Source organism: Acomys russatus, chromosome 19 (assembly GCF_903995435.1).
Source record: "Acomys russatus chromosome 19, mAcoRus1.1, whole genome shotgun sequence".
NCBI lineage: Eukaryota > Metazoa > Chordata > Mammalia > Rodentia > Muridae > Acomys > Acomys russatus.
Genome location: NC_067155.1, coordinates 32,842,152 through 32,867,467, shown reverse-complemented (window position 1 = coordinate 32,867,467; position 25,316 = coordinate 32,842,152). Strand labels below are relative to the sequence as shown.

Below are 25,316 nucleotides of genomic sequence, written 5' to 3'. Positions count from 1 at the left end.
GCTCAGTTTTATGTGATGCTGGGGACCGAACCCAAGGCTTGATGAGTGCCAAGCAAGCACTCTACCAACTGGGCTGCATTCCCAGCCACCATAGAGTCTCTTAAATGGTGATTGCTTTTTTTTTTTTTTTTTTTTTTTTAAAGACAGGCTCTCTCTGTGTTGCCTTGGCTGTTCTGGCTCCTTTTGTAGTCCAGGCTGGCCTCGAAATCACAGAGATCGGTCTGCCTTTGCCTCCCGAGTTTTGGGAAAATGGTGGTTGCTTAACGTAGAATATCTAGTTTTATTGGTATTGAAAAATCTGTTGTTCAAAATACCTTGCTATATGGAGGCTGGAGACCCTACAGGGAAAGCAAGTCAGTCTGCGGCCTTACTCAGGCTGTCTGAGCTGACATAGTCACTCTTCAGACTCATTCTGTTGGAGAACTGTGCTAGAAATTTTTGGGATGATCTAAATTAGTCTGCTTTTATGTAATAAACCTGTTTTTAAGCTCCATGATGACTAACACTCTTGCAAGTGAACAATAGCTAGTTTTAATTTACTTGAAGGAACCATGAACAATCTAAGTCTCCTTAATCCTAAACACAGCTGCACATTCCCTGAAGTACTGAAGTACCCTCAGGGGCTGCATGGTTAAGCCAGGCTGAGGAGTAGCCAGCCCAGGGCCAGTGCTTCTCATCTCACATATCTTCTGGGAGATGAATTTCCCTTCACCCCCCCCTACCCCCGCCACAAATCATATATCATTACAGTGTGCTGGCTGGCTATGCTTTACTCTTTATATTTTTTCTTTGTGGGCCAGCAAGATGGCTCAGTGGGTAAAAGTGCCTGCCACCAAGCCTAAGGACTCAGGGTGGATCCCCAGGACCCACATGATGGGAGAAGTAAACAAACTCCCACAAGTTGCCCTTCACAACTTGCATCCCTTCCTCCCTGAAAAATTAAATGCAATAAAATTTACTTACTTACTTTAAAGAGTGGCATGGTATAGAAAGGAAAAGCTGGACTGATGGTTTTGGAATGTACTGCCTGTTTAGGATGTAGATTCAACTTTCAGCTTTTCTTTGAGTCTTGAAATGACGGTGCTATAGGGAACAGTTAAGTACTTGCTGTAGTTCGAGAGGACCTGAGTTCAGCACCCATATCAAGTAGCTCACAACTACCTGTTAACTTCAGCTCCAGGGGAATTGGTACCTCTGGCTTCTATTGGTACCTGCACTCATGTGCCTATACCCACATGCAGCACACTCTTTTTTTTTTTTTTTCAGCACACTCTTATGCATAATTAAAAATAACAAAATAAATATAAAAAAATAAGGAGAAGAAAATTAGGGAACCAGACTAGTTGTGTTACCACCCAGGAGGTTGAGGCAGAGGATCCTGAATTGGAATCCAGCCTGGGTTACATCAATCAGCCTAAGCTATATAGCAAGACTAGAGTCTAAGGTCCAGGGTCAGTCCCCAGAACTTCGGAGGGGCGGAGGGAAAGAAGCCAGAGAAATAAGGTAAAAATCAGTGTGTTGGCAGAACAAAAATATTGCAATGATGTATTTTAAAATTGTGGCAAGTGACTCACTTGGAACCGTGCCTTAGCATTACAGTCATTTGCCACAAAAAACAGGCATATCAGAAAAATAACCTCAGTATTTTTAAAATGTTTTTTCTTGGCAAGGGTTAGCACAGTGCAGCAGTCTGAAATCTCATTTGATTTTATTGTGACTCAAGTGGGAAATGAGAGTAGTGTGAAGGGGCCTGACACTTAACAGGAGGGGGGTCCTCTCTCATTCTCACCACACCTGAGTGTGGCCATTCATCCTCCTATCTTCCTGGGCCTTGGCTGGAGTGGAGGAATTCATGGCATTTCAATTTGTACAGTCTGGCGGGTTTTGCATTTTGCTATATAATGTGTATTTGTTTTAATATTTTAAAAAGCCCAAGTTACTGCCAATTCAAATAAAGGTGCCAGGACAGTGTGTTGTGGCTACATAGCTCCTGGCTCCTTGTGTCTGCCCGAGTTTGGTAGCTCCCCATCTGGTGTGCTACATGCTCTTCCTGTCTCCATGCAACACCTTCTTTGGCTGGTGACTCCTTCCACCCCCTAAAAAATCTATCTCTACCAGGTGCATGCATGCATGTTCAGGGGTCAGCAGGGGTCAGGAGGAGCTGTCCACCTCGTTTGTTTTTTGTTTTTTGAGACTTGATCTTTCACTGTTCTGGAGCTTGCCAAGTAGGCTAGGCTGGCTGGCCAGTGAGCCCAGGGGCCTTCCTGGTACTGGCTGTTTTGCGTGAGTGCTGAGGATCAAGCTGAGGTCCTCAGACTTGTGCAATAAACATTTACCAACTGAGCCATCTCCCCAGCGCTTTCTTAAGAGGTCAGCTGACCTGCTTGTAGTTTACGAAATACTCTGTGCAAATTCTCATCTTCCTTTGTAAAGCTCTTCGTAGACCCCACTTCCTCCTAATCCTTTGTTCTGGTCCAGGTCTTAGAGAATCCTACTCCAGTAACAGGTCGCTGGTTGATGACATTGCAACTTAGGTTTTGGCTATTTTTCTTAGCACTCAGCCAACTTTTATCAACACACACGCACGCACGCACGCACGCACGCACCCCCGTAGCACACAAAGAGACAGACACTCTTAGTAAGGAGGGGGTCTCCAAGGTTGCCTTCTCAGGTTTTTCCTTTGACAATTTAAGTGCCACTTGAAGGTATATGCAGAGCATACTTGTACATCAAAACATTTTTTTTCCGAGACAGGGTCTCTCTATGTAGCCTTGGCTGTCCTGGACTCACTTTGTAGACCAGGCTGGCCTCCAACTCACAGCAATCCACCTGCCTCTGCCTCCTGAGTGCTGGGATTAAAGGCGTGCACCACCACTGCCTGGCTACATCAAAACGTTTAAAAATGAATAACTTCTACACTGAAATACTGTAAAAGTTACATGATATGGAAGGCAGTAAGGAAAACCTACTAGTAGGCTCTCAAAAAGTGTAGATTCCTTGTGCCTGTCTACCACTTGCACTTAGCAAAGCCCTTCACGTTGTAAGCCCTTTCAGTTGGCTTGCCAGGGCTGTGTCTAGTGTTGCAGACATTTCGGTTGTAGATGCTCAGTCCAGTGTGTAGGTGAGGATCCTGAAGATAATCCTAAATTCACCAAAGCACGATGCAGAGTTTGCGCATATAAAGAGGTGGTGGAAGTCAGCAGCTTGTTCTTGGGCACACTTGATTTTTCATGCAGCCATTGACCTTCAACTGGAGCGAGGGCATTTAGAGTGTGTTTTGTTTTTGCTCTGTGTGTATGTGCACCTGTTGATGTCTATGGGGATACATTTGTTGTGTGGTTTTGCATGCATTTATAAATGTTCACATGTGCAGGCCAGAGGACAGCCTCAGATGTTTCTCAGGCACCATCTATCTTTTTCACTTGAGACAGGGCCTCTCATTGGCCTGGAACTAGCATGTAGGCTAAGCTGACTAGACAGCAGGCCTCATCTGTCTGCCTCGTTTCCCTGCCTAAGTGCTAGGATTACAATATTATGTCACCTAGCCTGAACTTCTGGCCCTCCTGTTTGCATCTTTTCAGTCCTAGGACTGCAGACATGGACTGCAGACTCACTCAGCTTCTGAGTGCTAGGATGGAACTCAGGACTTCCAGTGTGCTAGGCAGGCACTTTACCAATTTAGCTATAGCCCAGGCCTTCAGTCTGTTTCCAAAGCTTTTATTTTTATTATGGAAAATGTCAAATGGATACAAAGGTAAACAGTATCTGAACCCACAGCAACATACTGCGATTTACATCAGTCTTGTTTCACCTGTACCTTTCTTGGTGCTAGAATCCTTTCATTTTTATGTGAATCTCAGTTCCAGATTATTTCAGTTGGAGCTGATTGGGGCCTGAGTGTTTTTATAAAACAGGATCCCGAGCTGGGTGTGTTGGCGCATGCCTTTAATCCCAGCACTCAGGAGGCAGAGGCAGGTGGATTGCTGTGAGTTCGAGGCCAGCCTAGTCTACAAAGTGAGTCCAGGACAGCCAGGGTGTCTTCTATGAGCTGGGACTATAGGCATGTGTTACCATAGTGGGCAGCCTTCAACTTTTTATTACAAAACTGAGGTCTTGTGAACTGTTGAGTTACAAGCCTCTCAGATTAGCCAGGAAAGCCAGGCATTGTGGTATACTCCTGTAGCCTTAGCCCTAGGTGCTCAGAAGTGCGAAGCAGGAGAGTTGCTTAAGCCTAGTAGTTCCAGGCTAGCCTAAGACCTGTCTTTAAAAAAAAAAAAAAAGTTGGGGCTGGAGAGATGGCTCGGGTTAAGAGCACTGGCTGTTCTTCTAAAGGTCCTGAGTTCAATTCCCAGAAACCACATGATGTCTCACAACCATCAATAATGAGATCTGGTGCCCTCTTCTGACGTGCAGACAGAACACTGTATACATAATAAATAAATAAATCTTACCCAAAAAAGGAAAAAAAAAAGTTAGCCAGGCATGGTGACACACGCCTTTAATCCCAGCACTTAAGGAGGCAGAGGCAGGCAGATTGTTTTTGAGTTCCAGTCCAACCTGGTTTACAAAGTGAGTCCAGGACAGCCAAGGCTACACAGAGCAGCCCTGTCTTGGGAAACCAAACCAAACCAAAGAAAAAAAAAAAAAAAAAAAAGGAAAAAGTTGCCAAACTTAAAGTATTGTGCAAATGGCAGATGTTTCTTCAGGAAGCTCGGTAAATCCAACCTGTGCTGCTTAGAAAGGGTATTTTCTTCCTCTCTGTCTTCTGCCCAGCATTTCCCTCTGTAGCTTGGCTCTCTGTAGGCAGCAACTGTTCCCTCCAGAGATGCAGCCTGTCAGTTCCCCAGCAGAGCCTCACTTGACTTTTACCTCAGACTGTTATTAAAGCCCACACCCGGATGCTGATTGCTAGTAAGGCACTGAAAAAATAACAAAGCTACCAAAATAGCCCCCTGGAAACACTACCCAAGGACCATCGCAGCAGGACTATCCAGAAATCTGTAATTCAACTCCGTTTTCTTTGCAGAAAATAAAACTTAGAGGGATGGGAGATGGCTCAGAGTGCTTGTTGTGCTAGCACAGGACCCAAGTTTTCTCTTCAGATGCCACGTGAAAAAGTCAGCATCAAATGATAGGCACGGATAATCCCAGTGCTGAAATAGGAGGAATCCTGGAGCTTAGTGAGAGACTCAGTTTCTAAAAACAAGGTGGAAAAGTGATTGAGGAGGACACCTCACACCAGACTCTCAAGTCCACCTGCACACACATGAACATATGCACACACATGAACATACACACACACAAAAGTGTGACTGAAGGTCCCATAGCTGATACGAAACTTAAGTACTCAGTAGACTGAGGATGGTCTCAAGTTTTAAGTCCTTTGTCTATAGAACTTAAGAGTTGAAATTGGAGTTTATAGATGGAAGGTCCAAGGCTGGAAGTTGCCAAATCAGTGCTAATTTTGCCTGGCTGGCTCTTGACACTCAGACCACCGTGTTCACCAAGACTGCCTTGGGCTTTGAGGAGCATGCTGTATAGAACGACATATGATCTAACAGCAGTCACTACCCTCCAGCGCTGACTGCTAGTCACCACCCAAAAGCGCTGGAGTGAAATTTTAAGCTATTGTTCTTATTTCCCCCCCTTTGAAATTTTACTGTGTTCCTCTGGGTGGCCTGGAGCTCACTATGTAGACCATGCTGCCCTCAAATTTAGAAAGCCCTGTCTCCTGAGTGCTGGGTTAAAGGCATGAACCACTACTGCTAGCCTATGAACATTTCATAGGTAATTACAGAAAAGCAATATTGAAAACCAGGAAGCCAAAACATTAAAAGAATACTTAATTTTTGAAAATTTTAGTTTTTTATTTTTATAGGTGTATGTGAGTATATGCCGTGTGTGTGTGTGTGTGTGTGTGTGTGTGTGTGTGTGTGTGTGCGCGCGCGCGCGCGCGCCCTTAGAGGCCAGAAACTGAAGCTGGAGCTGTAGTTGGTGTGAGCTACCCAACATGTGTGCTTGGAACCAAACTCAGGGACCTCCAGAACATTCTGTTCTCTTAGCTGTTGAGCCATCTTTCTAGCCCCAAAGAATGTGTGTGCGTGTGCGCACCTGCGCGCAGGAGCCAATGCAAGCATGTACCTGTGCTTGTGGACTTGTGAAGCCAGGGGTGTTAGATTGCCTGGGGCTGGAGCTTCAGGCCTCTGTGAGTTGTCAAACATAGGTGCTGGGGACCAAAAGTCCTCCAAAAAGCAGCACAGTCTCTTAAGCACTTAAGCCATCTCTCCACTTCCTCCCTCCAGAAGAATAGTAACCCATGCTGGCCTTGAACTCTTGTAAGTAGCTGAGGATGACTTGAACTTGTGATGGTCTGTCTCCACCTCTTGAGTATGTATCATAATACCTGGTTTATGCACTTCTGGCACAGAGCCCAGGGCAAAGTGCACGGTAGGCAAACACTCAATTGAGCCCCATCTGCAGACTCTAAAAGAACAACTATTTTCTGCCTCTGAAATGAAGCTGTACCAGTTAATTAAAAGGAGTGTTTCTGCCTTTTAAGAAAGATAATAATAAACTTGTAAATATTCATTTGTAAACATGAAAATCTGTTAAACACCACAGACCTGTGGGCTTCTGTGGGGTCTGCGCCCTTTGAAGAATCTGCTGACTACTGTGGGTCCCAAGAATAATGCTCCTTGGCAAGTATTTGGTTTATCTTCCCCAGGTGCAAGGCAGATGTTAAAAATGCATATGGAGGGGCTGGAGATCAGAGTAGGGGAGTGGGCAAAGGGAACTAGGCCGACCTAGACCTGTCTAGCTGATCAGTGAGCACCAGGTTCAGTGAGAGAACTGCTCAAGAAATAAGGTGAAGAGCAATCAGGGAAGATAGCTCCATCTTGACCTCTGGCCTCCATACACAGCTGTATGAGTGAGTGCACCTACACATGTGTGGGTGCGCTCTCTCTCTCTCTCTCTCTCTCTCTCTCTCTCTCACACACACACACACACACACACACACACACACACACACACACACACACTCACCCTCAGGTAGTCAGGCTTGGTGAGGACCTACTCACTGATCCACTCCCCTGGCCCCTTGGCATTTATTTATTTATTTATATTTTGTTTTTTTGAGACAGGGTTTCTCTGTGTAGCCTTGGCTGTCCTGGACCTGCTTTGTAGACCAGGCTGGCCTCGAACTCACAGCGATCCACCTGCCTCTGCCTCCCAAGTGCTGGGATTATAGGCATGCGCCACCACGCCCGGCTTTTCCCTTTGGCATTTATACGGCAAATATTCACAGCTGACTTAGCATCCATCCATCCATCTATCTATCTATTTATCTATCTATCTGTCTACCTATTTAGTTTTGTTTGTTTGTTTGTTTGTTTTTCCGAGACAGGGTTTCTCTGTGTAGTCCTGGCTGTCCTGGACTTGTGGCATTAAAGGCGTGTGCAACCATGCTCAGCCTGATTTAGCATTTATTAAGTTTCTTTGAAATATTTTATTTTCTCTTTCTTGCCATGTTTTACTTCTTATGTGATTATCATTTATCAATTCTTTATTCATCCCACAGTCCTGGATCGCCCAGGAGCCTCTGTTCTGTGCTTAAGAATAGTGGCACTGGCTACTTCGTGATCCACTGAGAGCTTGGAGCTAGTCTGGCCTATTCCTTTCCTGTGTAGCCTCTTTGCTCTTGCTGTATTAGCTGTTTGTGTCATCACTATGACAAAATACCAGGTAGAAACAACCTAAGGGAAGGAGGATTTATTCTGTCTCACAACTTCAACCTGTTCTGGTGGGGAAATGGTGGTGGGATTCCTGCAGGCAGCATGTGGACCAGGAGCCTCACATCTTGGCAGATCAGGAAAGTAGACTGGAACTCTAAATAGGGCCAGGCTGTTAGCCTCAGGGTCTCCCCCCACTCTCTACCCCTCGTGGCTCCTGTCTGCTTGCTAGGCCTCCTGTCTCAAAGGTTCCACAGCTTCTCAAAACTGCATTAGGAGCTCAGAACAAGCGTTGACAAATATGAGCCACCCTGTCCATTCCCTTCGTTAACATGAATATGCATCTAGCCTTTTGACTTTTAAAAGTTCTTTGTTTTGGTTCTGGAAAATTTTCATATTTGCTTATCCAATGCACTTTCAGTAGAATTACCTCTTTGTCTTGTTCTTTTTAAAATTTAATTTGACTCGCTGTGTGTGTAAACTAGGTTGGCCTCTAACTCATAGAGATGCTCCTGCCTCTGCCTCCTGTGTACTGTCTTTGTTTCTTTAAGACTCTTGGGACAAGCCCCTGTTTTGCTTCTGTTGATTTAAGAAAGGAAGAAAGAAAGAAAAAATGAAAGAACATTTTATTTACTTTTTTTGGAATTTTTAAAAAATTTATTTTGTTTTTATGTGTGTGTTTGCCTGAGTGTATGTATTGTAACACGTGGGTGTCTGGTGCCTGCAGAGGTCAGAAGAGGGCATTGGATCCCTTAGAACTGCAGTTATGAATGGTTGTGAACCACCATGTGGGGTCTGGGAACTGAGCCTGGGTCTTCTGCAACAGTAACAAGTGCTTTTACATTTTGCACCATCCTTCCAGTCTCATTTCTGTTGACATTTTAAACAATACTTATTACTGTGTATACAGTGCTCTATCTGCATGTACATCTGCAGGCCAGAAGAGGGCATCAGATCACATTATAGATGGCTGTGAACCACCATGTGGTTGCTGGGAATTGAACTCAGGACCTCTAGAGGAGCAGTCAGTGCCTTTAACCTCTGATCCATCTCTCCATCCCGCCTTTTTTGTTTGTTTTGTTTTGTTTTTCCAGACAGGGTTTCTCTGTGTTAGCCTTGACTGTCCTGGCCTTGCTTTGTAGTTCAGGCTGGCCTCAAACTCACAGCGATCCACCTGCCTTTGCCTCCTGAGTGCTGGGATTACAGGCGTGCGCCACCACACCTGCCTGGCGCACGTACTTACTATACCTGGCTCTTCTCCTTTTATTCCCTAAGATTTGGTCTCCCTCCCTATATGACTCAGGCTAGCTATTATTGGAATTCTCCTGCCTCAGCTTCTCCTGTGCTGGGATTACAGGTGTGCACCGGGCCCCCTACCTTTTAACAGCATCTTCTCATGAATATAGTGTCTCCTCTTAATTTTGGAAATATCGATTGTAGTTGTTTGCTTTCCACAGCTGTGCCTTGCATTCTGTTTTTATCTGCTCTGTCTTTGCCTAAAGGGGTTTCTTAAATGTCAGGTGATATTTACTCCTGAGCAGAGATTGAAACACTACACTGAGATCTTCTCCCTGACCCCTTTATTCTCTGCCTCACATCTGCCAACAGGCTGGCGCTGCTGCTGCTTCCCTGACCCATCCTGTCAGGCAGTGTTGAGGTAGTGTACTGAGCAGTGGCTATGCTCGGTCTCTCAGTTGCTCAGTTTTTCATTTTAAAATGGCTACCCACCTCCGAGGTTGCTGTAGGGTTGCATGAACTTAAGAGTGAGTAGTGTCTGCCATGTAGTAAGTGCTGTTTAAGTACTATGTTTCATAACCCTTTGGGACCAAGTCATCATCACCTCCTGTATGGATTATTCTGATATCAAACATACATTCCGTGGGGCTGGGGAGATCAGTCAGTATAGTGCTTGCTGTGCAATTATGAGGACCTGAGGTTTTTTTATTTTTGGTTTTCCGAGATAGAGTTTCTCTGTGTAGCCTTGACTGTCCTGGACTCACTTTGTAGACCAGGCTGGCCTCGAACTCACAGTGATCCACCTGCCTCTGCTTCCCGAGTGCTGGGATTAAAGGCGTGCGCCACCATCTCATCTCCTGGCGAGGACCTGAGCTTTGACCTCCAGAACCCATGCTAAAAGCTGGCATGGTGGTGCATGCATGTAACTCCAGCACTGGCAAAAGAGCGACAGGCAGATGTATGGAACTAGCCTAATGTAATTAGCAAGCCCTGAGAGACTCTGTTGCAAGCGACAAGGTCCAGGGCTAATGAGATGGCTCAGTGGGTAAATGTGCCTGCTGACGGCCTGAGGATCTGAGTTCAATTCCTGGACCCACATGATGGAAGGAGACCTACCAAATGTCCTCTGACAGCATGATGTACACACACACACACACACACGTCTGTGTGTGATTATATGTTCCCCAGTCATTCCATATAAAATAAGTGTCTTGGTCCTTGCTTTACTGTTTCATTGGTGTTGTCTCACCCTCTGTGCACTGTGAATTTACTTACTCGTCTGTCTACTCAGGATGGTAAACTGTAAGCTTTCATGGTGGTACACATGTAATCCCAGCGTTGAGAGTTCAATTCTGCCCTGGGCTACATAGCAATATCCTATCCCAAAAAGAAAAATGAAATTCTTATTATCAGAATATCTATCCTGTCACTCCTGAGTTGAGAGGGGGTCAGAGGAAAGTAGTCTGACAGACTCTTTTGACCAGACCAGGCCATCATACAGTAGTAGGTTTTCTATGTAGCCCATAGTTCTCGTTAGTGTTCTAGAAGTAGGAGTGAACGGATGTTTCAGTAACAGATTTTAATGGGAGAGGCTGAGAGGAGCCAACAGTTTCCTATAAAACGATCTCATTTGCAGTTATTCGTTCAGTCAGCCCTCAAATTATGTCATCCTTCTGTCAGTATAAGAACAGTTGGCCGACCTTGATGATCACCAAACAGTGATGTTGTGCTCAGCATGATTAATGCAAAGGGGACTGTGTTCCTAGGCCACTCGTCCCATGCTCTGGGGTCCCTGTGGAATCCGATTCATCCACTGGCCCTCGGTGTGGCTAAGTGTATGTAGTGCCGTTTTCCATTTCCTCTTTCTAATGTTAGAACTCAATGGGGAGAGTCTAGATTGCTTAGTGCTGTTATAAATAGGTGTACTGTTACATTAGGCACACAGAAAACATTAGTGACTTAGCCTCTATGTACAGAGAGCCTTCACGGTAGATAGATGGGCTTTCTGTTTTGAGGTGTTAAATATGTGGGACCCATAGCGATTATCCACATAGTCCCTTAAACACTGTGAGGGTGGCTCACAGTACTAAGTCTCTGGGTGTAGAGCTGAGTGTTAGGCTGTTGGAAGAGAAAGGTGGTTTTCTTGGCTCTAACCTGCTTAAAAAGAAAAGCAGGGCTGGAGAAATAGCTCAGCAGGTGATAGTGCTTTCTGCTTCCCAGCACCCACAGTGGGTGGCTGACATCTGCATAATTCCAGCTCAGGGGGATCCAATACCCTCTTTTGGCCTCCACAGGTACTTGCACTCCTCCTTGAAAAACCTCAAAAGAGAGCTGGGCATGGTGGTGCACACCTTTAATCCCAGCACTTGGGAGGCAGAGGCAGGTGGATCACTGTGAGTTCCAGGTCAGCCTGGTCTACAAAGTGAGTCCAGAACAGCCAAGGATACACAGAGAAACCCTGTCTTGCAAAAATGAGAGGGGGGCCATATTTTAGAGGTGGGCTTTCTGGCAGGACCAGTTTGGAATATTGCTGGTGGTTGGATCCAGGTCTCCTTCAGCAGGCCAACCCTGTCTCCCTGAGTTTCAGTTTTAGCACATGTTTCTCTTGTGTCAACTTCCCAAGGTGAGAGGGCGTGGGAAAACAGAAAGTGGAAGAATTATAGATAGCAATGCCTCCCAGGAGCTTTGCATGCCTTGTTTTGCACTTTGCTGGTCAGGCAGTAGGCCCCTGGGTCCTGGGGAGACAGTGGAAGGTAGCCTAGACTTACTCTACAGGACAGCCCCTCTACCAGTAACATGGTGGTCTGTTTTTTGTTTGTTTGTTTTTGTTTTTTTAAATGGTGGTCTTATTTTGTTTTGTTTTGTTTTTTTGGATCAGGATTTCCCTGTGTAGCCTTGGCTGTCCTGGAACTCAAAATGTGTAAACTAGGCTGGTCTTGAACTCAGAGATCCGCCTTTTTCTGCCTCCCGAGTGTGGAGATTAAAGGCGTGTGGCACACTACCAGGTTTAGTTCATTTTTAAGTTGAACATGTGATGGATTACATACCTGTAGTCCCAGCACTCAGTAGGTTGGGGCAGGAGAATTACTTTGACTTTAAAGCTAGCCAAAGCTCATGACAAGACTCTGTCTCAAAACAACCAAAACCAAAAGAGCAGCAACAATTGGGGCTGGGGTGATAAGTCAGTAAAGTGCTTGCCTTGCAACTGTGAGGATCTGAGTTTGGAAGCTGGGCATGGTAGGGCCTACTTGTAATCCCAGCACTAGAGAGCAGAAATACATTGATCTCTGGAACTCCCTGGTCAGCTAGCCCAGTCTACTTGGCAAATTCCAGGCCAGTGAGGACCTTTTCTCAAAAAGCAAGGTGGATGGCACCTGAGGAGTGACAGCTAAGGTTGTCCATTGGCCTTTCCACATGCACACATGTGCATGTGCATGTGCATACACAGATGTGCCTGCTTGTGAACATGCACACACATGCACCCACCTACAATTGCAGTATTACGGGTCTGAATTGTTTACACCTCACCAGCACCTAAGACTGATTGTATTTGGAGCTTGAGCTTTTGAAGAGGTGACTAAGTTCAGATGAGGTCATTATGGATGGCTCTTAGTGCAGCCTGACTGCTGTTCACAAGAAGGGGAAGTTAGGTTAAGGACACAGCAGGGACACGCACATAGAAGACCATGGGAGGATGTAGTGAGAAGACAGCACCTGCACGGCAAAGGCTAGAGGCTGCGGGAAAAGCCAACCTGGCTACCTTGAGCTTGAACTTCAAGCCCGCAGAACTATATGGCAATTGGTTTCTGTTGCTGAAGCCCCTCGGCCTGTGAGATTTTATTTTGGCAATGTTAACAGTAACATTTGTGATCATACTGTAGAAGCATTAGCTGAGAAATCCCTCCCCTCGTGTGTGCACATGCGTGTACATGCATCTTTGCAGGTGCACGAGCACGCTTCTGTGTGGTGGCCAGAGGTGAGCTTTTTGTTGTTGTTGTTGTTGCTGCTGCTGTTGTTTTTCAAGACGGTTTCTCTGTGTAGCCGTGGCTGTCCTGGACTCACTTGTAGACTAGACTAGCCTTGAACTCACAGAGATCCACCTACTTCTGCCTTCCAAGTGCTGGGATTAAAGGCATGTGCCACCACGCCCGGCTCAGAGGTGAGTCTTAAGTGTTGTTCCTCAAGAGCCATCCATGTACCTTACTTTTTGAGATGTCTTTTTAGCAGGACCTAGGAAGTCAGTGGTAGATTATGTGTAAATCAGGTCTCTGATCCCACTTAGCTAGGGGCATTTAAGATTGGGTGATAAATTCTATGATGAGGAAACACAGGCAATTGGGTGTCCAAAGGCAGATGCTTAACTTGGGGCCTTAGGAATGATTCCCACTGATGGGCAAGGTATTGCAGGGTAGGATGGGTGGTGGTAGTTTCCTGGTGGATAGAGTGTAAGGCAGTAAAAGAAGATCAATCTGGTCAGAGGAGAGCAAGGGAAGCTCAGCAAGAGTCTAGGCTGCTCCAGGCATGGTGGTGCATGACTGTAATCCCAGCACTCGGGAGGCAGAGGCAGGCAGATCTCTGAATTTAAACCAGCCTGGTCTACAAAGTGAGTTCGAGGACAGCCAGGGCTGTTATACAGAGAAACCCTGTCTTGAAAAAACCAAAACCAAACAAAAGGAGTCTAAGTTGCAAAGGTGATGAGAGTCAGAGGAGGCAGGACAATGAATGCCTCTGGACTGTCCTTGATCTTGAGCTTGGAACCTGGGAAGTAAGTAAGGTTTTCTGGCTGTTTGAGCCACCAGGCTTGTGATTCTTTGTTGCTATAGCCCTTGCAGACTAAAACACTAGTTCAAGAATAGGTAAGGGCATGTGTTGCCAGGCCTGACATCCTGAGCTTAATGCCCAGGACCCACATGGAAGGAACACCCTGAAACCAACAATGGTGCAAAACAGTGGCGAATTGTTTGCAAAAGTGGCTGTAATGTCAGTAGTGACTAAGTAAATAAACAGCTCAGTTGCTCAGGGCTGATGTGGGAGAGGGACAAGGCTATCTTTATTATTACTATACCTATCTCTACTGCTATGGTGGCCACCACCACCACCACCACAGACTGAATCCAGGGACTACTGCTTGCTAAACCAGCACAGGCCAGCACATCACCATTTAGTTACATACCCAGCTGTTTGGCTACAGTCTTAGATAAACAAGCAATTGGCTCTTGGAGAACTGATTGTCAGAGGTCTGAAGCACCAACTGTTTAAAAGGGGAGCCTGGAACATAGCAGGAAACCGCAGCCCGAGGCTACTGGCTGGAATCTTGACAGAAGTCTGGGGAGCAGCACCTGCTGGCCTGTGTGGACAGTGTAGTCCCCCCGCCCACCCCATTTTTCGAGACAGGATTTCTTTGTGTAGCCTTGGCTGTTCTGGACTCGCTTTGTAGACCAGGTTGAACAGCAATCCGCCTGCCTCTGCCTCCCAAGTGCCGGGATTAAAGGTGTGCACCACGACACCCGGCGTCTCCCCCCCCCCCCTTTTTTTTTTTTGAGACAGGGTTTCTCTGTAAATAGCTAACAGCCCTAGCTGTCCTGGGCCCACTTTGTAGACCAAGCTGGCCTTGAACTCATAGCGATCCACCTGCCTCTGCCTCCTGAATGCTGGGATTTAAGGCGTGCATCATGACACCTGGTGACAGAATCGTATCAAGAATAATGACCAGCCAGGTATGGTGGCTCCCTCCTTTAATCCTAGCACTTGGTAGCTTGGTAGGCAGACACATGGAAATCTCTGTAAGTTCAAAGCCATCTGGTCTACGTATCTAGTTCCAGGACAGGCAGGCCTATACAGAGAGACCCCAGTCTCAAAAAGAAAGGAAAGGAGAGAGTGGGGGGGGGGGGAGAAGAGAGAGGAGAGAGGATCGAACATATCAGACAGTTTAAGCCTACTAGTTCATAACGAGTCTCCTCAAAAAGAATAACAGCCCTCACTAAAAAACAAACAAACAAAAAAAGAAAAAGAAACAAACTGCTAAAGGACAACTGAGGTGTCTGGTGGAATACTGTCCTCTGGACATGACATAGCCATTGCTGTCTCAAGTCAGAGCCTCTGTGATGAGCTACAGGAAACTCACACTATTAACACTCCATTTGAGAAGTTGGAGGAAGGCCTTTAGATCCTCACCTCCCAGTTCTTAAACTTGTTCTAGCTGCACACAGTTTCTCTTATAAGGCACTAGCCCACAGATGTGCCCAATTCTTTGACAGTGCAACATGACATTGTCCTCTACAAAGTTTACACTTGAGAACTTTACAGTAGAGTTACCAGAAAAACAAAACATAAGAAACCTATTAAAAAAAAAAAAATCTTTTAATATAGGCTGGTGAGATGGTTCAGCAGGTATGGGCATTTGTCATACAACTCTAACAGTCTGAGTTTGATCCCTAGAACCCACAGTGGAAGAAGAGAACCAACTCTCCACATCCAGAGCTACACAGTAATAATGCATTAAAAAAGTTAGGTCTCATAATATTTTAGTTAAGTTTGTGATTCTTATGTTGGACTGTGTTCATAGCATTACTGGGGTGCATGTGGCCCACAGGTTGTGGCTTTGGCTATGCCTGCCTGTTAGTTTTAGGGGTGGTGAAGCAGCTTCTGTGAAGAGCACTCATGCCAGGGTGGGCTTTTTGGTGAAGCAGCTGTGAGTCACCCATACCTGTGGAAATCATCCCTAAGAAACTCAATGGGGGCCTTCAAGATGACTCAGCAGTTAAATTGCTTGCTGCACAAGCCTGCTGACCTGACTTCCATCCCACGACCCATGTAAAGGTGGCGAGATATTACTTGATAAAGTTATTCTATGACCTCCATAGGTGCACCCACAATTTAAAAAAATTATTTATTTAATTTTATTTTATGTGCATAGGTATGAAGGTGTTAGATCCTCTGGAACTGGAGTCTCAGACAATTGTGAGCTGCCATGTGGTTACTGGGAATTGAATCTGGGTCCTCTGAAAGAGCAGCCAGGGCTTTTAACCACTGAGCCATCTCCTCAGCCCCCTACAACTTTAAAAAACAAAACAAAACATTTATTGACTCTTCAAGCTAGATCAACTTGGGTGGAATAATTTCTTTGACTGTTGTTGATTCCCTTTCTGGGTGGTTAACAGACGTTTACACACCATCTAGTCTACCCTTCTCCTTTAGCTTGAGCTACAAGTCAACCACCTGGCAAAATATGAGGAAATTCTCCTTCTAAAAATATGTCAGCTGGGGACAAAGAGGAGTGACAGAGAGAGAATCCATGATGTGTGAACCCAGGGGATTTGGACATTGGCCATCAGTTTTTTACCTGTGACCCTTTAAAAACGGACTCCCAGGCAAGACTCTAGTTAATTACACATGCACACAGGTTTCTTTGGGGGTTCTGAGCATCATGATCAGATAATTGGCTGGTTTTATAATGGCTAAATTAATAGGCAGGTAGCAGCTCCTGACCCACCATGACTCATTACTGGGAAATTACCGCCCTTCCCAAATTACCTATCTCTAAAGCAAATAGTAGGTACCTACCTACCTCAGAGAGTTCCCCAAAGTTTTCTGCTTAGTAAGTCAAGTACTAGATAGCTATTAGAGTGCTCTGAAAGCCATGGAATCAAAATACAATGGAATGTGCTTTTGAGAGCCAGGTGTTTTTAAATAGTGTCTTGGGGGAAGCCCATTAAGTGCCCCAAGCCCTCATTATCTTCCTCCTCCTACTCTATGGAGCCTGGGGAGCTAGCTGTCTGAGGCTATGGTGACAGGCTGTCACTGTTGGTGTTTTCTGTAGCAGATGATTACGTTGTCTTGTGCATTTCTGAGAGAGCGTGTAAAGAGAAACTGGCTTCATAGTGTCCTGACAGTTGCAGCCAGGAGCCTTTCCGAGGCTGGGTTTCTGGTTTAACCACCAGGGCCTGGGGATTTCAGTTGTGGTTCCTGTTTCTAGAATTTACTTCCTCTCTGTGGTTTGAGCAAACCAGCTCACTGTCCAGTTTATGGCTTCATTTCCTTATTTTATGGGAATTTTTCCTTCACCAGTGTGAGGAAGGAAGGCCTGAGTTTGACCCCCAGAATCTAATAAGAAGTGGAGTACAGCAGTGCACCACTGTAGTCCCAGCAATGGCAAGTTGGGTGCTGGAGACTATTCCTGGAGCTCCCTGGCCAGCTAGGCTGGACTGCTTGGTAAAGTTATAGGTCAGTGAGAGAACTGAGGACCACCACCACCTGAGATTGGCCTTCAGCCTGTGCGCGCGCGCGCGCGCGCGCGCACACACACACACACACACACACACACACACACACACACACACACACACACACACACACACACACCACAAAGTACATAAGAAGGTAGGGCTGAGCCAAGTGTGGTGGTGCACGCCTTTAATCCCAGCACTAGGGAGGCAGAGACAGGCGGATCTCTGTAAATTCGAGACCAGCCTGATCTACAAAGCGACTCCAGGACAACTAAGGCTACACAGAGAAACCCTGTCTCGAAAAAAATAAAATAAAATAAAATAAAGAAGGTAGGGCTGATCAGGACTCATTGTTAACAGGAGTATGTCTTTTCATGCCTGCCTGACTCACAGAAGACCAATTTATGAATCAGATCATTGGGCCAGCCTTCAGGCAGCCCTGTGATCCAGTTTTATAAGAAATAGGTTAGTGGGGGCTGGAGAGATGGCTCAGAGGTTAAGAGCACTGACTGCTCTTCTGAAAGTCCTGAGTTCAATTCCCAGCAACCACATGGTGGCTCACAACCATCTATAATGAGATCTGGTATCCTCTTCTGGCCTGCAGGTGTACACACAGGCAGAGTGCTATATAATAAATAAATAAATAAATAAATCTTAAAAAAAAAAAAAAAGAAAAAAAAAAAGAAATAGGTTAGTGTTTGAAAATTAAACAAACAACTAGAGTAAAAGGGAGGAGAAAGTAATGACATTACCTTTATAGAGTTTGGAGAAGGGCTTAGAAGCCCACACTGCCCTTCTAGGCAGTGGTAAGCATAGGTTAAAGAAAACTAGGGTTTTGTAAGTACAAATGGTTAAACCAGGGGACCAGGTGTGGTGGCACATGCCTTAGTCCCACACAGAGGCAGGTGGATTACTGTGAGTTCCAGGCCAGCCTGGGATGTATGCTGAGACAAAAAACTGAAAAGGTTAACCACATGGAGGCTTTAGTGCCGAGGTGTCCAGGAAGGGTCGGGGCATGTTCTTAACGCTTGGCCTGTAGTGCTGCTTTCCCACCACAGGCTCTGGGCATATCAGTTTTCCTTATCTATGATGTGGAACTGGTCTAGTTATGTCAGATGTTGTGCCAATCAGATGAAATAAATACTGCATTTTATCAGATCTCAGATGCAATCAATTATAAGCCACACCTTTCCTTTCTTATCATTACAAGGAAAGAATGCTGCCAGTTAAACTAACGTGATTTCAAATATCATGCACTTGACATTCAGAGATGTTAAAATGTAGTGGGCAAGCTGGGCATAATGATACACATAATTCTGGCACTTAGGATGCTGAGGAAGGAGGATTGAAAGCTTGAAGTCCCCAGCACTTGGGAGACAGAGGCAGGTGGATTGCTATGGGTTTGAGGCCAGCCTGGTCTACAAAGTGAGTCCAGGACAGCCAAGGCTAACACATGCCTTTAGTCTCAGTACTTAGTAGGCAGAGGTATATGTCTGTGAGTTTGAAGTCATTCTGGTGTATTTACAGTGAGTTCCAGGCCAGATGTTACCGCATGCCTTTAGTCTCCATACTCCGTAGGAAGACATATAGTTCTGTGAGGTCAAAGTCATTCTGGTCTATTTACAGTGAGTTCCAGGCCAAAAGGGAGATCCTGTTTGGGGGAAAAATATTTTATTTTATTTGTATGGATTCTTTGCCTGCATGTGTAAGTGTAGACTCTGTGGATGCAGTGCCCTCAAAGGATTTCCCTAGAACTGGAGTTATAGTAGTTGGGTGTAAGCCTCCATTAAGTCCTAGGAATCAAATCCAATTCCTCTGGAAGAGAAGTTAGTGTTTTTAACTGCTGAGCCATCCTCCAGTCTTTCTAGTAGATTTTTGACAAACCTTGGCTGATATACAGATTCCCTGAAGTCTTCAGCCAGCTCCTCAGCATCTCCTAGAAAGGATGAGGCTTCAGTATTGCTTTCACAAATAGACTTTGGTTATTGAAAAAGGAACTCCAGACCCCATTTGCAGTTCATTTTAGGCCTTCCAGATTTTCACCAGTGATTATGCACTGGGCTTTGGATATAAAGCATAGAGTCTCGAAGGGAACAAACACATGGTGACGTGATGGTGACAAGACCTCCTGGATCATATGGTCAGATTGTTTATTCCGCCAGGAGCCAGTCATGTGCCTCTGATGTGCTGCAAATGCAAGAGCCAAGGAGTTCCCTCCTGTACTTTTTTAGATTCTCCCCAAATACCTCTCTGTTCTAGATTCTTCCCCAAATGTCTGTAATTGCCCCCTAGTCTTGGGAACATCAGGCCACCTGAGTTGAAGGACGTGCCACGCATAACTGATCAGTACTCTCTAAAAGTGTCTGAAGACTGAGAAACTGTCAGAAACTGGATGGGACCAGGACACAGTTCAAGGACAGTCTGAAGCTCAGCTCATCCTGTGTACCAGACTTGTCCTCACACTGGGAAAGCACCAAAAACTGTGAGATCTTAGCATCAGTGGGAGCTCAGTCATAGGGCTGGGAACTATTTTCTTCACAATGGCTCTCGAAATCTACAGTTGTTTTAAAGTACAAAGTAGGTTTAGTGTGCACTTGGCTTCTTCTAGAGTGGTTAAGCAATTTTTTTGTGTGTGAGCCCTCGGTCCCATTTATATCTAGAAGAAAAGGTGTTGATTCAGTTAATTAAAGTCGACTTGGGAATTACATGTTCTTAATATAATTTCTGTTTTTGCAGGGGAAGCACCTGTTGCAGAAGTTCCCTCCTTGTTTGTGATCCTATCGGTGTTCAGTTTAATGATACTGATAGTGTTAATTGCAAACTGTGTTTCCTGCTGTAAGGATCCAGAAATAGACTTTAAGGTGAGCACAGATGGTATGGACATTTAAAATCATCTGCTGATTTAAAAAATGATTTTGTGTGTGTGTTTGTGCACATGCGCATGCTCATACATGCACACATAAGTACTTGTGGAAGCCAGACTACAACCATGGGTGCCATCCTCAGTAACACTCTTGAGACAGGGGTTCCTGCTGGCCTGGAGTTTACTGAGTAGGCTAGACTGGCTGGCCATCCAGCCCCAGGGATGCCTCCTGTCTCTACCTTGCAACCATATCCATCATTTTTACATGGGATCTGGAGATTGAACTCAGATCCTCAGTATATGTAGAAGGCAAGCAATTTACTGGCTGAGCCATTTCCCCAACCCTAAAACATCTTCTGGTACATTTATCAATAGAATTGCTGTGGATCACAGTCTCTTGGGACCAAGGGTCAACAGACTTTTCTTTTCCTTGTATATAGCAAAACATTGTGGGCCACACAGTCTCTGCCATAGCCTTCCCACCCCCCACCCTGTTATTGTAGTGATGTATCAGTGACAGATGCTCTGTTAACAAATGGGCCTGGCTTTGTGCCTGGAGAATTTGATTGACAAAAGCAAGCAGCTTGGAATTGGCCCATCAGCTATAGTTTGCCGGTCTTCCTTAGGAAGTCATGTGTATGTGTATATATGCACATGTATGTACAACTCTTCTTCCATATGTGTGCATGTACATATAGAGGCCAGAGGTCAGTCATATAAATTGTTCTCTGGGAGCCCTTGTTTTCTTGAGACAGAATCTCTCACTGGAACTGGAGAGCTCATGGATAAGGGTAGGCTGACTGGCCAGTGACTCTTGTCTCAACCTCCCCTGCAGTGGCAGTACAAGCGTGCAACACCATATCTGGCTTTTTACATGGGTGCTGGGGATTGAACTCAGGTCCTCATGCTTGCTTAGCAAGCAGCCCACCAACTAAGCTATATCCCCAGCCTTTTTGGAGTCTCTTCGACAGTAAGCAGTTACTGGTGGTGTATCATAAGTTTTGCTTAGTTAAGGAACAATGTATGGTGATTGAATTCACTTGCTTATGGTTTGTCTGCACAGAAGATCAGGCAGGTTTTGGTTTCTTTCAGGCTTTGTGTAGGCTGACAAATTTGTGATCATTAGCTCGCCAAAGCAAAGGGATTTCCTCAGTGTTTTGTGTATGAGGAAGGGTACCGGAAACCTTGTTTGTCTCTAAACCTTAATTTCCTAAAGAAAATAACACTTCCCATAGAGCACTTCCTGCCTACAGCCAATGCAACAGAGGGTCTGGCATTGTAGCAACAGATGGATGTGATCTACCAGCAAACCAACTGGAAACTCTCTAGAAATTATTGCCCGTGTGTTAACACATTAGGGTCCCACACATTTGTTTAAAAGTCGTATATGGTTGTAATGGCTGCACGAATGTAATCACAGCACATGGGAGACTAAGGGAGGAGGATTGCTAGTTCAAAGAGAGCATGCCCCAAAATACTTTGACAGCAAGCACTTTATGGACTGAGCTATCTCCCTGGAGTCCCTCATACCATTTTTATTTGTGTTTCCTTCTCTTGGAATCTATGATGTTTCTGAGGAGATAGGGAAGGGCGTTGTCCTCCTGCCTCAACACTTTGCCCTGCACAGAAAGCTAAATGCAGGTGAATCTGTGGCAGTGGTGGCCTGTACGCACCAGTGGGCTTTCTCCATCAACACCCTGCCCCCAAGGCTCACATCAATGCACACACTTCTGTGGGAACTTCCTGACTTCCCTGTTGGGAGCACAACAACAGATAGAGAATCTGTAACCCCTGGCCATCAGCCTTGCCAAAGGACTTTGCACAGAAACCTGGCCACTTGGGGACAAAGATAAAAGTCTGATGGGGTTGCTGATACCAAAGTCTGGCTTCTTCTCACATTTCCAGATACCTTATCCTTGCCTTAGATTGATCTGGGTTTTTGAATGTGAGTTTTCACAAGGGAGCCAATTGTGATGCAGCTCAAAGTCTGGGGTTGTTCATCACTTTGCAGTTGCCTGTGACAATGCTGGGGCTGCAGTGTGTTGAGCTCTCCAGCCTCAGAGTCTGTGACTGAATGAGTATTGATCAACGTTGATGATGTGTTGGTTTCCTTTGGACTTAGAGCTCTGCAGTTTCAAATGTTGAGTGGCCCTGCCCTGGGTAAGACAATTTACAGATGGGAAAGCCAGTTGACCTTATATCAATATTTGTTACTGTTGTTATAAACTCTTCTACTGGCATATCTACTGGTATGTTATAATTGCTACCACATTTTAAGTGAAAACTTTAAGGTATGATGGATGAAGTCCTTTTAAAGAGAGAGGTCGATGACTGTACAAAAGCATGTACAACTGGGAGCAGGGAAGATGGTTCAGTGCTATGTAAGCGTGGGGACTTAAGTTCAAACCCCCAAAGCCAGCTAGCTCTGCAACAGGTTTGGGGACTGCTGTAGCCCGAGCTTGCTGGTCGTTCCTCTGTGGTGAATAAAGTTGCTTTTTGGTATGCCTAGACTTCAGTGGTTCTCTCCTTTTACTTGCATGTCTCTCAGACCCAACAGTAATCTCAGTGCCTCTATGGGGAGAAGGGAGGCACAGACAGGAGACCTCCGAGAAGCTAGAGGCCCAGTTAGCCTGCATACGCAGTGCAGGACAACAAAGAGACCTGTGTCAAGTAATGGAAGGCAAGGGCCAGCACCCAGAGTTGTCCTCTGACCCACCTGCCTCAGATACAAAAATGGAACAGTTTTTCCTCCTCTTTTTCCTTTGTTCCTCCTCCCTCCCTCTCTCCCTCCTTCCCTCTCTTCTTCCTTCCTTTTGTCCAACTCTTATGAAGCCCTAATGGTCTTGAGCATGTGATCCACTTCCAAGTGCTGTAAGCCTTCATGCCCAGCTTCCTTCCCTGTTTGAGCCAGTGTCTCTGAGGCTGGCTCCAGCCCTGCCAGTGCTGCACCATCGCACCTAAAGCTGGCCTTCACAAATTGAGCTTTCAGAACCTCGTTTTCCTGCATGCAAATTGCGGTAATGTTGCTTAGTACCTGAGAATTTCTGCTCACATGTGTGTGTGTGCAGAAACCTAAATGTCAGAAATCTCCCATTACTATTTGTAGTTTTCCCCCCTTTGTAGTGGGTGGGACTCTAAGGGAATGTGGCAGAAAAGGAAAATGAAAAGAAGGGTGATATCAGAAAAATGGAAGAGTCTTGTTCACGGATCTGCTCTCTGCTTCTATTCTGGTGCTCTGAGGGATGATACTTGATAATTATCTGAAGTGAGGAATTGCTTGTTAATCCCCTGTATCTCTGTTAAATTTGTCTGGGCCTCCAGAGAACACCCAGCTCACAGGACTGAGGATAGGGAGCGGTAGGACAGTTTCACCCATCTGTGCCATTGAAAATCCCCACAGCGTGATAGGTGCAGTCTCAGTTGGTTTTGTTCTGTGGTGCTGGGATGGAGCTCAAGTTCTGCCATATGCTAGGCTAGTGCAGTACCACTGAATCACTTCCCAGCCCTCTTTTTGCTATATTTATTTATTTTTGAGGCATATTCTCACTAAATTGACTAGGATGGCCTTGAATTTTCTATTTTGCAGAGGCCTCCTGAGTAGCTAGAGGCATGTGCTACCACACTCAGTTCCTGGCATTGTTTCTTTTTCCTTTTTCCTTTTTTCTCTTTTCTTTTTCTTTTTTTCTTTTCGAGACAGGGTCTGTCTGTGTTAGCCTTGGCTGTCCTGGACTCGCTTTGTAGACCAGGCTGGCCTTGAATTTACAGTGATCCACCTGCCTCTGCCTCCCGAGTGCTGGGATTAAAAGCATGCGCTACCACGCCTGGCTTTCTTTTCTTTTCTTTTCTTTTCTTTTCTTTTCTTTTCTTTTCTTTTCTTTTCTTTTCTTTGTCCCCCAAACCGTCAGGGTTTCTCTGTGTAGCCTTGGCTGTCCTGGGGTCTCACTTTGTAGACCAGGCTGGCCTCGAACTCAAAGCAATGTGTCTTTCTCTGCCTCCCCTAGTACTGGGATTACAGGCCTGTGCCACTGTGCTCACCTGCATTTTTTCTTTTTTTAAAGGAGATTACTTTTTAAAAATTATCTTTATGTGTATATGGGTATGTGCACCCGCACATATGAAAAGCACATATGTAATGCTGGAGTGGCTGAGAACTGAACCCAGGTCCTCTGCAAGGGCAACAAGTGCCCTTAACCACTGAGCCATCTCCCTAGAACCTTAAATACCTGGTTTGTTTTTGTTTTTTATTTATTTTTTATTTTTTGTTTTTTGAGACAGGGTTTCTTTCTCTGTGTAACAGAGCCCTGGGTGTCCTAGACTCTGTGGACTAGGCTGGCCTCAAACTCAACAGCAATCTGCCTGCCTTTGCCTCCCAATTGATGGGATTAAAGGTGTGTGCCACCACTCCTAGCAAATACCTGAAGTTTTAAACTCTAATTCAATAGAAATTATATGGCAGTTAGAAGTGCAATTAGAAAATTTTGAAATAAAATTAACTTTGACCTAGTTTGCAAAGAGATTTGTGTAAGTAAATAATGATTTTTGAAAGAATTGCTTAATCTCTTAACAATTCTTGAGCCTTTTCAGTACTTGAAGCTTTTGAGCCTGGGTAGGCATTTCCATGTTAAGTTCTGTGGGCATTTTAGAAATTATTGTCTTTAACTTTAAGCTGTCAGTTTAAAAAATTACATAAAATATTTATTGCTTCCTTTAAAATTTTACTTATTCTGATTCCAGATATGGTGGTGCATGCCTGGTGTCCTAGCACTTGGGGAGTGGGAGTAGGAGGATCACTGGACTAGCCTGGGGTATGGGAGACCAGATTCAAAAACAAAGCAACACAAGAGAAGAAAACATCTTGCTTATTCTGTTTAGAGTTAGCACACTTACTTGCACTTTTTACTAGAAGTAAATATGAATTGGAAAAAATTATGACAGCATGTTCTAAATGAGTGAGTACACACTCCTCGCTTCAGCATTACCAGCCGGCTTTTCATTATGCGCTTCTTTTGATTGCAGGAATTTGAAGATAATTTTGATGATGAGATAGACTTCACACCACCAGCAGAAGACACCCCCTCTGTGCAGTCCCCAGCCGAGGTCTTCACACTCTCAGTGCCAAATATTTCACTTCCAGCTCCATCCCAGTTCCAGCCTTCTGTGGGTAAGACCTCTGTCCTCATGCCAGATGTTCACAAACTGTTCCTGGGCTCTGAGTGTATAGCCGTGCTGCAGTCACAGTATGATGGGCCGCCCATTTCTTCC

The 25,316-nt window shown here is 45.2% G+C and overlaps 1 protein-coding gene across 2 annotated transcripts in view; it reads left to right on the top strand.

Annotated features, from left to right (window-relative positions):
- The window catches only part of Lmtk2 (lemur tyrosine kinase 2), an 87,718-nt gene that overhangs the window by 7,201 nt on the left and 55,201 nt on the right, over positions 1-25,316 (top strand). For both annotated transcript variants that reach the window (XM_051162982.1, XM_051162981.1), the window contains exons 2-3: positions 19,928-20,052; positions 25,071-25,215. In XM_051162982.1, coding sequence (XP_051018939.1) covers positions 19,928-20,052; positions 25,071-25,215 — 270 coding nt within the window. The remainder of the gene's footprint in view (positions 1-19,927; positions 20,053-25,070; positions 25,216-25,316) is intronic.